The sequence below is a fragment of the Ambystoma mexicanum genome, chromosome 4p (assembly GCF_040938575.1).
Source record: "Ambystoma mexicanum isolate Mex_15411 chromosome 4p, UKY_AmexF1_1, whole genome shotgun sequence".
Classification (NCBI taxonomy): domain Eukaryota; kingdom Metazoa; phylum Chordata; class Amphibia; order Caudata; family Ambystomatidae; genus Ambystoma; species Ambystoma mexicanum.
In genome coordinates, this window is record NC_090927.1 from 276,710,467 (window position 1) to 276,728,664 (window position 18,198).

Consider the following 18,198-nt stretch of genomic DNA (forward strand, 5'->3'; position numbering starts at 1 on the left):
ACGCAGAGCAAGACAGATCGATGGTCGACGGCCGGGTTGAAGTCCACTACGGCCCCTGTCGAAAATCTTCTAAAGCAGTGAAGCTGGAGGGAATATCGTATCAGATGAGGAATCTGCAGGAGAAGAATCCATAGAAAGAATATTACAGTAAGTCAATTCTCCTTCTTGTAAACCACATGAAATAAATCAGCGTACTTTCAAACTGATTAATTAAAATAATTGTTTAATGAGACTGCTTGTTGTCGCAGTAAAACAATTGTCACATGTGATGATAGCAACAATCGACTCTGGTCTCCGAATGCTACTGCAGCAGTAAACCTGCTCTGCAAATATACCTTTTTTTAAATATAAACTTTAAACCAATGCATTACATAGTTTTGAAAACCAAAGGATGCACAGATTTTTTAAGCGTTTGCTTAGTTTAAACCTATTAAACACACCTCCTTTGCCTGAAAAGCTCTCAAGCATATTTTATCATTCACCATGATGGCCCAATTGTGTTGGCAGGCTGTAAACACACTCGTTCCGAGAGCAATATTTTATTTCAAACCCCATAGAAAATGGGGCCTCAATAGTCTGGCCAAAATGCCCCCTCTTCTGTCACATACCAATCCAAAGTATTGCTGTTTAAATGTCTACTTACTAGCGGTGGGCAAGACAACGAAGGCTCGAACCTGGCTCATGCCAAATATCTGGCTCTAGTGCGTGTGAGAGTCAAATCAATCACCCAGAGTCATGTCGCTCTTAATTCTTGAATGTGAAAAAAATAAATAAAAACTTCTTCTGCTAGGAGAATACATTATTTGATCCAAAGGCAAATTCATTATTATAGTGTCTTCTAACTGCTTCTATAATACGCAGTTTAGGAATTTTACTTGTACACATGGAAGTGACAAGCATATGCCATAATCATGCATAAAAGCAGCTTAAATTTGCTTATCATTTGAGGGTGTATGTCCTGAAGTTTGGGTTGTATCTATTCTACATTAACTGATGGTATCTATAACAACTTATTTGATCACTTATATTGTTCAGAGAATATTCGGTTGCCTAATTTACATTTAATTACCTTCCATGGCTCGGCTTGTGCTTTGACTTTTAGGGCCAACCTCGATCCTTTGCTTGGCTTTGGTTCAGCTTGCCCAACTCTACTAATTGCCACACGTAGGTAAGGTGGATTTGAAATATTTCATTTGTTTTTAAACAATATCAAATATGATACATTTTAATTATCCAAGGTTTAAGGCAGCATACAAATATGCGGAAATCTTGAGTGTCAACTGATTTCAATTGTTAATCTCAGCATTGGTTTGAGAACGATTTTCACTTTATTCTCCTCACAGAGTAAAGATTGTTCCAGAGGCGAAGGCACAGGTTGTTTGGGCAGTATAACCTGCCGTCGCGCATCCAAATGTCTCGTCGCGTATCCAAATGTCTTGTTGCATGAAGAACTGATTGTTCAGACACTTTGCTTGATACTATGGCAGTTTCATACTGTAGTTGAATCGACAGCTTCTTCGGGCAACATTCAAAAATAACCAGGATTGAAGGTCACTGAAGTATCTGACCAGCAGTACTGTTATGTTTGATAGAATTTAACCTAAGATGTCTGCAAGGATGTTAGAGTTTCTCAATGGTGTTCTATTGTTCTTCAGCATCAGTGTCTGTTGAGGGTAGGTTGATGTTCGTACCTGGAATGAGATGCTCACCAACTCCATCTAAAAGAGCGTCCCATTGATTGAAATCTTTTTGGAGGCCTGTGGAGCAAAAGAAGTAATTGTATTCAATCATCAAAATCCAATCAGTACAACACTAACCAACTAAATACTTACTTGGACAACTGGACATGCAATCACATTCTGTAAAGGTTTTCTATGTATGTTGCCCATAGCAAAAGTATTTGATATCGGTCACAAATGCATAGAGAAAACAAAGTAAATGAAAGATTCTATCTTGAAAATCGAGCGAAAGGCCTTTATGTGCACTAATACTGTGAAACTGTATTTAAGACTCAATGTGCAAACTAATACAAGCTTGTATTCATGCTGTGCTAAATGACATGGCCGAAAACTGCAGCACACATGTTTGCAAGTCTAGAAACCCACATTTTTCATTTATTTAATTGTATATATGGCTTAGGTCAAACCTTTATACATTAAAACATACAAAATAAGTCGTACAATTCGTAACAAACCATTCCATTCAAACCTGATCAATGTCCATCAACAGTTCATTATGAATTCACTGAAACACAATGTAAAAACAGACTCATTTAAAATCTTTCTTAAAACCCTCAAGCCAATAACCATCATTAAATTATCACTAATCACACTGTGTATCTAAAACTCCCAATTATAACATTTACACAGTATTAGCACTTCATAACACGCATCATATAAAAAATAGTGACCCAATTCGCCAATATATCACAAACATCTATTCATCAGTCAACATTTTCACCAAGTAACTGCAGTACTCCCCTAATAAAGTGCACTTTACTTTACTAGTGCTATGGTAATGTGTGTTTTATTCCCTATAAACAACATAGCCCATAAGGTTGCAATAAAGGTGCTGATACAGCGCTGTCTAGGAGGGTGCATTTTTGCCAGTTTCAGGAATAACGTGGCGGGAGCAGGCACCCCCTGGGGACGGACAAGGTTTCATTGATGGCTGTAATACAAGTGCTTGGAGCAAGTGCACTTCCCGAGAGGCCAGGTGTTGGGAGTCGGGTGGAGGTACTCAAGGGGGGGAGATGGGGCATGCACGATAAATATGGTGGCCCAAACACACAGGGTGCTACTGCACAGCTCGAGTCAAGTGAAAACCACAGGTGACTGGAATACATGGGGATGGCTCAGGCAAGCCTTTCACTGCAAGCCACCTAGAAAATTGTGCGAACACTGCATAGCCGTGGGGTGGGGGAAGATTGATTCAGGATGACCGTCCCCAGGAGACCGCAGTTGCTGGGAACAGAACTAGTTGATACATACAAGGTCAGCGAGCAGGTCTCGCGGAGATATGGGGAATTAAAATTCACCCAGCTATGTTCAGGGAGACACACTCACAACACAATCAGCAGTTTCAAATCGACCTTTGGCAGGAGGGTCTGGGAAGGATGTGGGATGAAAGGGCGATCCAGAAGGAGCCCATCAGGTGGTGAGTTTTGGAGTCCCTGAAAAGCAACAAGTATACAGTGTCCTCAATGTCTACAGGGCCTTCACACCAGCTCAGAGGTCAGCAAAATTATGTTGTTTCTAACAGTTAATTCATGGGGTGTAGCGGGAAGTAATATGGTGCCACAAGGCGAGGGGACGAGCCTTGGGAGGGCAGGTCGGTTTGCTCGAATCATTTCTACAAGGGACTGGCGTAACCCCACCAATCCGCTTCGTGGGATACGCAATAACTCGAAACACTCAGTGTAATTATTTCTAACCATGCAAACATTGTATTTGCTGTATAAAAGATCTTACCACAGTGGGAGGTTCTGTCAGTACTCAATCAGTTCTGTTCCAATGTGCGGTTTAATTTGTGCTCACCCAGCTGTAATAAACAGTGTTTCCTCTTGCCTGGTGTATTCTCCTTTTCAGATTTCTTCTGGTAAATTACTGATTACATGCTCCTAAAGAGCCCCTGATACAAGGTTCCTGCTCGATCTGCTGTTATGTGCGTTACCAAGTACCTGAGCCACATATCTCCAAGTAGGCTCACTTTTGCACATTGCATTATTAGGTCTCTCCAGGACTCGGCTTTGCACTGTCAGAAACCAAAGGGTGTCTCGCCTGCTAGTCTATGGGACTCGTCATCCAGGTGGCCAGGACACAGCCATCGTTTTTGGATCCAGTTCCTGGGGTGGACCAGTGCGGGAGGATCACCTGGGTGAGGGGTCTTCAGGGAGTGGGGGTGAGGCAGCCTACGGTGAGGCGCGGTATCCCCCTCTTTTGTTTATCCAACCCGTCCTATTCTTTAGGATTCACCCAACTCCCCCCCCCCCTTTTTGCACAAACATTGGGCCGAAGAAGAGGGTGACTGAGTAACAACCTTAGCTTTCGCAAAGCATACTGGACCTGTCCGTCTAATCAGTTCAGGCAAAGTCAAGCGCTTGACTCTAGGTGCGTTCACCTGATACCAATTAGCTCTCCTCACACAAATAAAAGGCAGAGCCTAAGAGACACTCTGAGCAAGATGGAACACGAGTTCGAGCAGAACTTCCGTGACAAAGGCAAAACTACTGGAGGAGAGCGGCAGACCAAGGGGCGAGATCAGTGAGCGGAAAACCCCAGGGGTTTCCTACTGGAGGTCGTTGCCTCCGACAGGCTGCGGAAAACGCATGGAGCAGGCCCGATCCCACAAGTGAAGACTGCATTGTGTTTCAAGGACACCAACTACCCTTCCAAGTGAACGGCAGAGTTGGCGATGCCAAGCCTGTGGTACTAACCTTGACTCGTGAAGTCGATATCGCAAATCCAAGAAAGAGAAGCACACAGCCGGTAAGTTGGCAAGCAACCTGAGAGGCTGGTTTGTGTTGAAGTGAAAGTAGGCACATTATTTCACAAGTGAAGGCTGCATGCATGTAGATGAGACGCATGGAAAGGCAGATCTGTGAATGAACTTTGAAGTAAAAGACGGCTGCGAAATCAGCAATACTAAGTAACAGAGTGGTGCGGCGAAAGGAAGTAGCCCACTCGAAAGTCTCAGTGAAAGGTACATTGTTAGAAGTGATAAAGTGAATGAACAGCCAAAGCGAGATAAAGAGGTTTAACTCCTAGAGAAGGAGAAAGGGAAAATGTAACTATAAGCTTTGAGTCAAAATGGTCCTGCAGTGGTCTGAAAAGTAAACCACGCACATTTGAAAGTCTTCGACATCTGAACATGGTGCGAGCACAACAGAGGGAGACCCGTAGTGAAATGAGCTTGGGGAAGGGAGCCCCCTTGCTTGTTTTGAACTTTATTTTGAGAGGTCTGAGCCTGGCAGAGGGGCACCTACGAGAACTGTGTTGGAAGAGGTCTGCGCCCAGCAGGGAGGGCCCTACGATAACTGTGTAGTGAAAGGTCTGAGCCCGAGAGAGGGGAACCTTTGTGAACTTTTTGGTTCAAACATTGTATTGGAACTTTTGAAAAGAGATTTAAATGTGGCAGGCTAGATGTGCCTCGATCCACATTCTGGAACTGTTTGCTAAGTTCCCAAAACAGAAAAGTATTCTAAATAAAACTCATTCAAATGATGCAATGTACCTGCATGACAGATTCTGACAAGATTTTCAAATAAAGACTACTTAACTTGGCTCAGCATTTTATTAAGTAACATCAGCTTCTTGTACATAATTGAGTCCCATGATTGTGGCGCAAGCTTTGCCCTGAAGAAAGCTATTGGGAAGGATTCAGGAAGCCGAAGACTGCCCTTCCATACAAAGCCCTCTAATCTATCCAAGGAATACGGCCTTGGAATATGGAGTACTTCCAACCCATAGAACATTTTTGGTACTATTTTGCCCCTATAATTCTCTAGCAGTGGGCATATGTACAATACTTGATGTATAGTTTTTACATTTGCGTGGCCAGTTGAATTAACCTCCTACGCAACCTCTCAATGATTTTACTAGATTACTTCAATGCATTTATTTTTAAGCCATTATTGGCTATGTAATTATCGAGTGCACAGATGGACCTTGATAACCCAATCAGTGTCCTGTCAAATAGCATGATATTGTCTGCAAAAGCTAGTTAACTAACTTTAAGGTTGCCAATTATTGGCAGTGCTGACCTCACTAAGTTCAAGGATTCAAATAAGTCATTCATGTATAAATTAAAAAGGCAAAGACAACCGTGCCTTAGTCCAGGTGTTGTGAACAGCTCCTGAGTAATACTGCCTGACATTGAGCCATACTTGAAATCGATGTGTTGCGATGTAAGGTAATCAGAATATTAAATAAGCAATTGGGTATACCCTAACTATATAGCTTATTCCAAATAATGGGCCAATCGACATAGTCAAACAACGCAGAAAGGTCCATACATGCCATACACAAAATTTGAGCAGTTTCTTGATAAACACATTGTTTCAATAAAGTGACAGTCAGTCAATTTAGGGAACAGCCTTGTCCTGAAGCCAGTCTGAAATTGTGGAATAACACTGTCCTCCGCAATCCATTTTTCGAGATCTTGCAAGACCAGCTTTGAGAATATTTTTCTACAAGAGCGTTATAGGCTGATAACTTACCTTACTGATAAGCTACCCTCATCCTACACATCCTTCCACATTAAAGATACCCCCATTGCGGTCCTAAGCAAGGTTAAAACCCTAGGTATGCTGCTAGAAGCATCGTTGGGTGCGGACGCCCAAGTACAGTTCATCAAAAAAAACTGTGCCTACCACCTCCGTCTAATAAAAGCCATCAGACCTTTCATATCCGAGGAAAATTGTGCGACCATAGCAAGAGCCACCATCTTATCGCGCCTTGACTATGGCAACGCTCTAGTCCTGGGTGCCTCCAAGCAATGCCTACAAAGCTACCAAATTGTACAGAACAACGCGGTAAGAATTGTCAAGCTCAAAACTAAAACAGAACATATCAGCAACTCCAGAAGAGAGCTTCATTGGCTGAAAATCGAAGATAGGGTGCATTTCAAAACCTTAACCATCGTTCACAGATGCATCTACGGAAAGGCACCAATCTACTTAAAAACTAGGATCAAACCATACGTTCCTAATAGAACACTGAGATCATCCCAACTTGTTAAAATTGCTACGTCACCTCACAAACTCAAAAGTGGCTTAGGTAGAGCCTTTCCAACCCTTGCAGCCAACCTTTGGAACAACCTACCAGACCACCTTAGACTGGAAACCAACTACTCGCGTTTTCGCAAACAGGTAAAAACCCATATGTTCAAATAAACGGCCATCACGGCATATGCCTCAGTTAGCTTAATTCTATGTGACTGTCCTGTCTGCTCTGTCTAATCACTATCTGTTCCGTCCGTTCTCGTGTCCTTGTTTCTGCGCCCCGAGGCTCGCGAGCTACCGGCGCAATATAAATATTAAATAAATAAATAAATATTAAATAATAAAATAACTTTGAGGAAACCTGAAAAAGCAACTGTTGCAATTTATCCAGAAACAGTTGATGAAAAAATATATTTTACAAATAAAGTGTCTCACAAGTATTAAGTATGGGCCTTTATTCTTTCAACATTATGTGCTCTCCATACCGACCCTACAAACAGTCAGTGTCACAAAGTCCATCTCTTCTCAATCATTCCCTGCTTTTTTGTACAAATCTGCTGTGCGCGTTTGATTATCTCCCCCTTTACCAACCCTCTTCTCTGGCCCTCTGCAGCTACTCTGATGCACAACGTTCTGGAAAGCCCAGGAGAGAGCATAATGGGGCATTCTCTGGACAAACCTCAGCACTGTTAGACCATTGCTTTGATGATTAGCACAGTATATAAAAAAAAACATCACTTAAGTTTCTCTCCACTAAGACAAATCTCTCAAGAAGGACGTGGCTGACAGGTAGGGTCTATAATAATTTAGCTGGGGAGTTTATGCACAAGCTTATTTGCAATATCAAATAAACATATAGGCAGTAAATCACTGCCTATATGAAACAGATGCATTGGTTACTTAATATATCTTAGTTAAATCCAATTAAATATTCTGTGGAAGAATAGGGAAAGCAAACTACTGATCAACTTTTTCCAAATAGAAGCCTGCAGCTGCCTCACAACCAGCTTGTAGACCATTGTTCTCCAGTGGTCATGATAAACCTTGAGGCCGGTGTAAACCTTGAGGCCGGTGTAAAGAAGACTGAGGATGACCGACTGATTGACGTGGAAGTGAGAGACGCCATATAAAAAGGCAAAAAAGGAATGGGGCATTAGTGCACAGTGCTCCCTTGCTTGAGTAATGAACAGCCTCTGGAGGTCCAACAAATGAGTACAGATCAGGTCGATTGTGTGGGCTGTAAACAGCCAGTACATTGGAGTTTATCAGCTTAATTTAGTTTTAATTAAGCAATGCAAATGTACATATTATAATAGTGTTAATCAGTTCTGGCCTCTTATTGCCAATCAGACTCAAGATCAGGGACTTTGGCTCGAGAGGAAAATCAAGTAATAGAAGCATACATTCGTTGTGAATAGATGCAAACATGCCTGATTCCAATTGAAAAAGGCTAGTCCGTTCCTGGTTAGTTTTGGCTAGAAGGTTGCGGTGAAGCGGCTGCTGGCATGGGTAGTGAAGGTAGGAGAGAGATTGGATGTGAGGAAGGACATAGAGCCTATGTGGAGGTGTTTGACTTTATACGCAATGGTGGCAAAACTAGTGACTATCTCCATTCATTCTTACACACTACTTCCCCCTGACCGGGGATCTCTGAGCTAGCTCTGTGCTTTCAAGGAGAAGCAAGTGTTGTTTCTAAACAGTCTTTTTTTTAAAGTTAATGACTTAATTGTAGCTATACACCAGCTGCTGGTATAATAAAGTGTTAACCAAGTGTGCATTCAACCATCTGTATTGTGTTGGTATTTATAAAGCATTTTTGCTAAAGTGCTTTACAGCAATTACAAAAAACGGTACAATAATTGAGAGGCAAGCAAAAGAAAAATAAACAGTTTCAGCTTAGAGGGGATTAAAGAGGAAAAGACTGATCGAAGGAAATGAGTTTTGGATCAAAAACAGTTGATATGGAGAGGAGGAGGAGAAAGTCGCGGGCAGAGAATTCCAGATATTGGGGGCTAGAATATTGAAATAACTAACGCGTGAGGGGGCACAGGGCTTTGGGACAGCGAGCAGATGAAGATGTTGGGACTGGAAAGTGCAATAGGGGGTGTAAGGAGAAATTAGAGAAGAGGTCAGGAGGAGCAAGGCCATGGAATCATTTGAGGGCAATAACAGAGCAAGTGAAACAGGAGTCCAAAGAAAGAAGAGATTTAGGAAAAAGTGAAGGAGATGCAGAATTCCAGGGATGTAGCAAAAAAAGAAACTGAAAGGCAGAATTAAAAACGGAACTAGAAGGTCAGAACAGTTAAGACGAGAGAGGATAGATAAGAGAAGGAGTTTATTTGCATGGAAAGATAAGGATGGATGTTACGGATGTTTAAAAGATGGAGCCGGCAGATTCAGGCAGTAGAGGAAATATGATGAGAGAATTCTAAGTCTGTTTAAAAGGTGGCTCCAAGGTTACAAGCGGTTTGGGAGAATGGAAAGGAGGACGAGGAGGGGAGGGGATGAAGGAGAGGATGAGGGAAGGAAGAGGTCTCTGTTTTGGAAGGGTTATATGGTTGGAAAAGCAAGCCAAAATCTAGGTTTGTACAGCAGAATGACACAAGTGAATCAGAGAGGTAAAGGAAAAGTTATTATGTAGAGTGGACGCAGCTATCTCAGGGTAGAGAGTAGAGAACAGTTTGATAGAAAGGAGACCAGGGGAAAATGCAGGTGCAAGTGAGGAAAGTAGGCAGAAAAGGGAATTAGGAAGGGGAGGAGGAGGTGGTCAGATGAGTAGATAGAATGAAGGCAGACTGAGGAATTTGATTCAATGGTAGCAAAGATAAGATCTAGAGTATACCCCGAGATGTGGGAGGGGAGGTAGCGGGGAAGACACATGGGTAGGTGACAGATCGAGATTGAAACCCCCAAGAAGAGAAAAGTCAGGGAGAAGGAGAGAGAGCAGGGACTCAGATAATCATAGAAACTAGAGTGAAGGCACTGAGGTGGTAAATAGTTAGAAATGCCAAAGAATAAGGTTTTGATAAAGCAGAAAAATGCTATTCAAAGGAAGAGAAAAGGGGAAGGATAGGTATACAAGGGAAAAGAGACCAGGAAGAGTGGTAGAGAATCCATGTACCTCTTCCCGTTTAAGAAGGTGGGTAGTGTGGAAAAATAGGGTGGAAGAAGAAGATAGAGAAGCAGGAGTAGCAGTGTTAGACTAAGTAAGCCAGGTTTCCTTAAGACAGAGAAATTTTAGGTTGAGGCGTAAGGAAAGTTCACGAAAAGAGGGAGTCTTTTTGCAGATAGAATGTGCATTTAGTATGCGAATAGACACGGCAGGGGCAAGAGTGGCTAACCTGAAAGTGTAGATAAGATTAGAAGTGCAGCAAGAGCGTGAACAAGAAGGGAGAGAACAGGATGAGGGATATGGAGAAGTGGAATGATAGTAGTTGAAGTGAGTGATTAAGAGAGAAACAGAAAGCAATGTCATCAGCAGCGGTGAAAGAGTGGGCAGGGCTCCCATGATGGAGCAGGAATACAGTTAGAAAAGACAGAATAGGATAGTAGGGGGCATAGGAAAGGGGATGAGGAGGAAGAAAGGGTTAGTGGCACACCCGACACAAACAGGAAAGAGAGTGGCCCTTCGATGGGCTAGCATTTGAAGAGGACGCCCAGGGAAAGGACGCCCTAACCAGGTGGATTTTATGGGCGAAAGAAGTTCACGTAATGAGGCATGTGACAGCCGTGTTGGCAGAGTGGCGTCTGTTGATGGCTGTAGCTCTGGGTGCAGGGTGTTACAGGTGTCGGTTTCCCTCTGGCACCCCCGTGACCCCCCACCCCACACAGAGTTACACAGACCCCGTGTGTACAGTTCGGGCTCCCCGGTTGCTCTGCCGCGGCTGGGAACGCCCCCTTTATACCAAATGCGGTGGAGTGAACGTCACTGTGCAGTGTGTACGCCCTTAACCCCTCAAGTGCCAAGGACGAGATATCTCGTCCTTGACATTACCTCCATAGTGCCAAGGACGAGATAGCTCGTCCTTTTTGGCACCTTGTTTTGTGTGATCCCTGCAAAGCAGGGTCACATAAAACTGTAATCCAACCCCCGGGCTATGTGAGGGGGAGGTCCCCCCTCACTGCCAGGGGTCTGGATTACCTTCAGTTTCACGTCGGCTGTATTTCAAGCCGGAGATCGAGGGAGGCGTTGTTGGAAAGGAGATTCTCCCCTTTCCAACAACACCTTTTGTGAAAGCATTGCTGGGCGTGGAAAGGACGCAGAGCGCTTGATCCGCGCCCAGCAATGCCCACTAGACACCAGGGATCTGTCCGAGAGGCGGGGGGGGGGGTGGGAGCTGCTTACAGTAAGCAGCCCTCTCCTCCCCACCCCCCAAAGCATGGGGGCACATATGTGTAGATCCCTGGGAGCAGATGGCTGATCATCTGCCCCCATGGAGGGGGGCAAATTGAAAAAAAAAATGGAATGTGGGGGTGGGGCAGCAAATCTGGCCCAGGCTGCCAAAACTTTACTGCCCCATCCACTGGGGAGCCTGTCCCACAATTTATGGTGGCCCTCTCCCACCTCACCCCAAATGGGTGTCAGGGGCACCTCATGCAGACCTCCCTGGGCCTCCATACAAACGGCTGCATGCATGAGGTAGAACCCCCCTCCATTTGGGGTGGGTGGAGAGGGCCACCAAAAATTGTGGGACAGACCTCCAGTGGGCAGGGCATTACGGTTTTGGCAGCCTGGGGCCCACTGGGGGGCCTGTCCCACAATGTATTTTTCGGCCCTCTCCCCCCTCACCCCAAATAGGTGGCAAGGGTACCTCATGCAGGCCTCCCTGGGGGCAGATATCTATGGGTTTTCAGTGGGGGGGTGAGGTTCAGTAGACCACCAGGGATGGCTTGCAAGGGGGGCATGCTTGAAAATTGATTTGTTTTTGCTGGTGTGACCATGGTTTGTTTTGTTTACAGCTTTTTTTAAGCGAGCAGCTGCAACGTTATGCGAGTACTGTTTTCTATTATTCTATGGTTAGGGCCCACTGTCAGTGGGGTGGGTGAGACTGGGGCTGGATTGTTGGTGGTGTAGGTGGGAATGGGCCGTCTGGGCAGATATGTTGGTGGGCTGGGACACAATTGCAGGGGCAGGCCACAAATTGCCCCCCATGCCAGTAGAACATTGGTGTTTCCCTGGGAGCGGATCCCTCCCATGTGGGCTGTCTGTCTGCAAGACCAGGCTCCACCTCTGGCTGTGCTACGTTACAGATGTCACCTCCAGGGAGGAATGGAGATCCTGTCGGGGCTCCCTGGAGCTGCTGCTGTGCTTAGGGGACGGTACACCCACATGGTACATGGATGTCCAAGGCCAGGGACATCACCTCCCACAGTCCTGGAGTTGCGTCTGGGCTGCATTACAGCTTTTCCCTTCGTGGAGGTATTGGCACACTGCCGGGACTCCCTGGTGGGGAGAAGCTGTAACGCAGGGCAGCCAGGGCTCCAGCAAAGTCGGCGGTAATATCCCTGGCCTTGGGCACCCTTCTCCATGTGGGTCTTTGCCGGGGGTTCTGGGTAATATTTCTGGGCCGCTTTGCGTAAGTCAGACCTCTGCGGATTCCCACAGGTGTCCTCTTTTGGTAAATGCATGGGGTTCCCCGTTTTCCTTGCTGGTTTAGACACCCTAGGCCCAAATCTGTAGGTGGCCCACATGAACAAAATGTGCTGTGCCGAAAGGCTTGGGGCTACCAGTGGGTTTCCCTTTTTCTTTTGCGCCCCCGGTAGGTGCACCCACACATGTGAGGTACCGTTTTCATCGGGACACGTGTGGGGACGTGGGAAGGTAGGCCATGTGATGTTGGCGGTGTGTTTCGGTGGGTGGCCAGAGCGAAATGTCTGAGAATTGTCTTTTTTCCAGCCAATGTCAGAGACATTTCCTCGGTCTACTCACTGAAACACGTCGCCAACAACAGATGTCATACCTTCCCGCATTCCAACAGGTGTCCCGATGGAAACGGTACCTGACATGTGTGGGTGCAACTACCGGAGAAAAGGGTAACCCACTGGTAACCCCAAGCCTTTCGGCACAGCACATTTTGTTCATGTGGGCAACCTACAGATTTGGGCCTAGGGTGTTGAAGCCAGCAAGGAAAACAGGGAACCCCATGCATTTACGAAAAGAGGACACCTGTGGGAATCTGCAGAATCCACTCCTGGGCCGATTTACGCAAGTCAGACCTCTGCAGAGTCCCATGGGTGTCCTCTTTTCAGAAATGCATGGGGTTCTCCGTTTTCCTTGGTGGCTTGGACACCCGAGGCCCATATCTGTATCGTGTGCCTGTCTGGAAAAATCGTGAAATTCAGCTGTCGGAAAAGACTTGGGGTTGGGGGTGTTTTCGGCTTTCCGCTTGGCGCCCTGGTAGGTGCACCCACACATGTGAGGTACCGTTTTCATCGGGACACCTGTGGGAACGCGTGAAGGTATGACATTTTTTGGGTTTGTGTGGTTTTCATAACGTTTCGACCCATTTGCTGGTGCCCTTTGTCACACAACCCTTTCATTTCCCAAATGTGCCCTACATTTGGTCGCCGCTTTAGGCACCATACACTTTTGTAAACTGCACAAGTAACCTACCCTTGAAAAGGTCTGCCTGTGCTCTTTCAGGAAATGTATGCTTGCCGTTCTTCACCACATTGGTTTTCCTGATTTACACATGCTAAGTAAGTCTGTCCAGGCCGCAAGCAGAAAACTCCTGTGTACCATGGCTCAGTGTTTGGCTTGTGGTATTGCTCGTCTTGTGAAACACTACAAGAAATGTGTGCTTTCCTCACTGCAAGGGTCGGGGGAATGTAGCGGAGCATTGTTTTTCTCAAAATTCGTAGAAGCCATTGCCGTACCAAGTCAACCATGTCCACCACAGACCTTTATTTCAGTCAGTTTCACGCTTTTTCCTCAAACTATGGCATTTTCACCTACCTAGTTGTTGCCCGACCTGCGCATATCACCCTTTCCTAAACTTGGAATTTTGTCTACTTTTCAGAAATGTATGCCTTTTTGTCCTCTAATTAGGCTTTCCTACCCTTTTCTTCCATTCCGTCCACGCATGTCCAATTGGCAAAAATTGCCAAAATCGCCTACATCTCACAAAACGGTTGATAACCAAATCAAAATAGAAAAAATGTGTTTCCACTCAACCTGTTCTTGAAAGTCAGGAAATTGGGGAATTCAGGACAGCAAACCATTTTTTCCTAGCTCTTACAAGGAAAAAACCACAGGCGGCTTTGTACATCATTTTATTGGCATTTTTTGAAAAACACAAAATTATCCATCTTTTTGAATATTTTCTCTCACCCCCCTACAGCAACCTAGGATTCCTAGGTGGCGTTACGACCGCCTACATGTGAGAAAAAAGGGGTCAAATTAGGCCGAGATATCTCATGTAACAGAAAAGTTACAAGGCATAGAATGGTGACATACCGAAATCACCAAAAAAGGCCTTGGCACCGGGGGGGGGGGGGGGGGGGAGGTAGGGGGGGGGGCCATGGCACTTAAAGGGTTAAAGGGGCAGGCACCACACTCCTACTTTTTCATAACAAAAACAAAGAGGTGAAGTACACACAAGGCATAATAACACATAATCACAGCCATTCCAAGCCCCATGAGTCACTTTCCAGTCCATCGACTGGTCCCGCCAGTTCAGGGGTCCAAAACAGTCACTCAGGTGGGCAGGCTTCCCCCTCCCGACCCTTTGGGTATACCTCCTGCCTGCCTCCCGGATCACACCCTCCTCACCTGTGTTCCCCCGACCTGGGGAACTCGGCAGATGGGCAAGGCCACCACCCTCGTCCGGCACATCGTTGAAGTCCCTTCTCTGCAACAGAAGCAGTCACCATGGATCCATGGACCGCCACCACGTCCATCGGACCAGGCTCATAAGTCAACAACAGCTTTCCCTGAGGGTGCTGGTTCTTTACTAGCAATTCATCCCCCGAGGCCAGCTGCTGGGGCCGGAATCCTCTCCTGATGTTTTCGTGCTCAATCCTGAGGCTCCTCTCTCGTTCCACCTGCACATTGTCAATGACAGCCGGCTCTCTCTCTCCCACCTCCGGGATAAGGCCCCTGGGACAGCGCCCGAACATGGCTTCAGCCAGGGTCACTCCGGTAGACGCATGTGGAGTGGCCCGGTATGCCCTTAAGAATTGGTACAGCGCCCTCTCCAACCCGTGCTCTTGGACATGAGCAATGCAGAAGACCTTATTCAGCGTTCTCATAAACCGTTCTGCCTCACTGTTCGCCCGAGGCCAGGGAGGAGTGATCTTTCGGTGGTGGATCCGATACTCCTCCATCAGCTGGGCGAAGCTGTCCCCCTGGAATGGTGGCCCATTGTCCAAACACAATGTCTTGAGACAGGCCGTGGGTCGCAAAAATCTTCTCCATCACCACAGCCACCTTGTCAAATGACACAGACTCGATGAATTACACCTCGGGGTACATGCACGACCGCCAGGAAGTGTGTGTTCCAGCCTGTGGACCCGAAGTCGGCGTGGACGATCTCCCAGGTTTCGGGCCCTCTAGGCATGGCCTCAATCAGGGGCTCCCTCTGTGCTGGGGACTCCACCTGGCACCACACACAGGCCGCCACAAACTCCTCAACCCGCCTCTCAAGGTCTGTAAACCTCACCTTCTGTCAGAGACTAGCCTTGGTCTTGGCAGCTACCTGGTGTGCCAGCTCAATAACCTGGCTGACCTTGGCCTGCAGTATGACAATCCGGTCACCTCAGAGTAACAGCCCCAACTCCACGAACGCCAGCTCGTCCTTAACTCTCCACAGATGTTCCAGCGCTGATCTCGCTTCCAGGGTCCTCCGAGACAACGTGTCCACAACCGACTTCCATGAGCCCTGTTGAAAAGCTGCCTTCAGGATGTTAAAACACTTGTTGACGGCCGCCGCCTGTTCCCGCTCGTGAATAGGTACTGAGTTTGGTCGGTACACCAGGGAGACACAACTCAAACCGTGCCAACATCCACCTTTCAATGCAGGCCGGAGGCTTAGACGAAGACCCAGCGAAGATGGAGAGAAGGGGCTTATGGTCTGTGACGACAGTCAATGGCCGTCCCAGCACGTATAGACGGAAGTGACGGCATCCCCACAGGACTACCAGGGCCTCCCTCTTAATCTGGGAATACTGCTGCTCTGTCTCTGATAGCGCTTTACTTGTATAGGCGACGGGCCGGACTTCCTCGCTGACATGCGTTTGCGTGAGCACCACCCTCAGAACAAATGGGCTGGCATCCACCACAATTTCTGATGATAATCCTGGATCAAAGAAGGCCATGGTGTCCTCCGCCGTCAATGCCTCCTTTATGTCCTCAAACGCTGTCTGCTCAAGAGGTCCCGACTGCCACGCAAAGTCCTTCTTCGTCAACGCCCGCAGCGGTTCCGAGCGGGACAGAAGGTTCCTAATGAACCGGCCACAATATGTGGCCATTCCCAAAAAGACTTGCAATACGTTCTCCGGGGTCCATGCCTCCACAATGTCGTTTACCTTCTGAGGAGCTGGTGACACACCCCCTTCCTTGAACAAGAATTCAAAGAACTCAATTGTCTTCTTAAGGAACTTGCACTTGTCCTTGGGCAGTATTAACCCAAGAATTCGGAGCAGTTCCAGCGGTTTGGCCAGTCTGTCCAGGTGTTCCGCCTCCATCCTTGCAAACATAATGGTTTTTGAAAGACCTCTGCTGCCGATGACACGCCAAAGCTCAGAGGCTTGTACTGGTAAGAGGGCGCTAGAGAGCCGTCCAAGATGGCGGCCTCCCTGTGAGCTCCACGGAGCTCCCTCAGAAATCCTGACGAATCGAGGCATCTGCGCTGGGCATTGTGTATGCAGCCACCCCCAGTTTGTAGCCAAAGCGATTCTGAACAAAACGAAGTACTTCTTTCGTCGTAATTCGGATGCTGGGTCCAGATTCCTCAGCGACGAGAAACCCTCCCCCTCCCCGGTCCGAGTGGAGCGCCGGCGCGGGCTAGACGCGAGGCAGTCGGAGACAGAGCGGGCCCGGAGGGGGACGGCCTGAACGGCCGAAAGCGGTGGGACATCCGGCAGAATCTCGGAGGAGCCGTCCTGAACGAACCCCGAAGATCAGGTACGCGCGCCCCCGTGCGCCCCCGTCCATACTCCCCGGGGTGAATTTCAGCCTGTGTGAAGGCGCGGGGCGCGGGAAACCGCAAGCCGGGGTCCGCGTGAACCCCCAACGTACGGGCCAGCCGAGAACCAGCAGTAGATAGCGCTTGGACCCGGCGTCACTCCCGCTTCCACTATACCCTATCACAAAGGGAAACATCAGGAGAGAAACCCCATCCGAGATAGCGCAACGGAGGCGCGGATCAACCGGGACCCCGGACCTACCTCCGGTGCCCTGTAGGACCCCCGCTACACAAGCGCCAATGGCGGCCTCAAAGAAAATGGACAGAGCTCAAAAGAAGCTAAACTTTGAGGGCAGCTCCGTGACCAAACCAACCACCTCAAATGGCAGAGCGCTATCTCCCATCCAAGACGAGGAGGAGGCCCACGGGTTCGACATCAGGGAAATTCTCCTAGAACTGAAAGCCGGAATTGGCGGTCTTGGGAGCAAACTCGACACCCTCTCCTCTAAGGTTGATCTGCTCCAGCACCGGTTAGACAAACACGCCGATAGACTTGACACAGTCGAGCAGAGGGTGTCGGACCTCGACGACGGAGCAGCGGCCCTGACTTCCAGAGTGGCCTCCCTAGAAGGGCAAATGAAAGCGGTAAACGCAAAGAATGAAGACTTGGAGGGCCGCTCCCGACGCAACAACATCAGGATCGTTGGAGCTAGGGAACAACAACTCAACATAAAGATGGAGGACTACATTGAGAAGTTATGCGTAGACCTTTTCGGCACAGACATCCTGTCCAAACTGTTTGTTGTGGAGAGAGCCCACCGAATTCCCAACACCAGACCGATCCCGGGGGCTAATCCTCGCCCAATCATAGCGAGAGTGCTCAACTACAAAGACCGGGACGCCATCCTACGGGCGGCCAGGGAGAAAGGCGATCTTCAGTACGACGGTGATAAAATCCAATTTTTCCCGGATTTCTCCCAGGCGGTCCAAGCGCAAAGAAGATCGTACACGGCAGTAAAGCGCAGGCTTCAAGAGAACCAGATACAATACGCCATGCTCTACCCTGCCAAACTCCGAATCCAACATGAGGGGACGACCCAGTTTTTCAACTCTCCGGAAGAGACGAGCGATTATCTGGACCGCTCGGGCTGCAGACCCGCCTCCTCCAACGGAAGGCCTCAAAGGGGAGAGAGACCGAGAAGAAATCCACCATAAATTTTGCCTACAAGGTACCTAATGGGAGGGCTAGTGTCTGCATGGCTGACAAGGAGAGACCACCGCAGACCACTATTGTATCCGGGGAAGGGAGCTAGCCCTCTCTTGGAGGGCCACTTGCGCCCCGAGCACAGCAAT

General features: G+C 47.6%; 1 protein-coding gene across 7 annotated transcripts in view; it reads right to left on the bottom strand.

Annotated features, from left to right (window-relative positions):
* Positions 1 to 206: 206 nt before the first annotated feature.
* PLA2G7 (phospholipase A2 group VII) overlaps positions 207 to 18,198 on the bottom strand; it is a 314,769-nt gene continuing 296,777 nt past the window's right edge. For all 7 annotated transcript variants that reach the window (XM_069605817.1, XM_069605818.1, XM_069605815.1 and 4 more), the window contains exon 11: positions 207 to 1,757. In XM_069605817.1, coding sequence (XP_069461918.1) covers positions 1,642 to 1,757 — 116 coding nt within the window. In that variant the 3' untranslated portion in view covers positions 207 to 1,641. The remainder of the gene's footprint in view (positions 1,758 to 18,198) is intronic.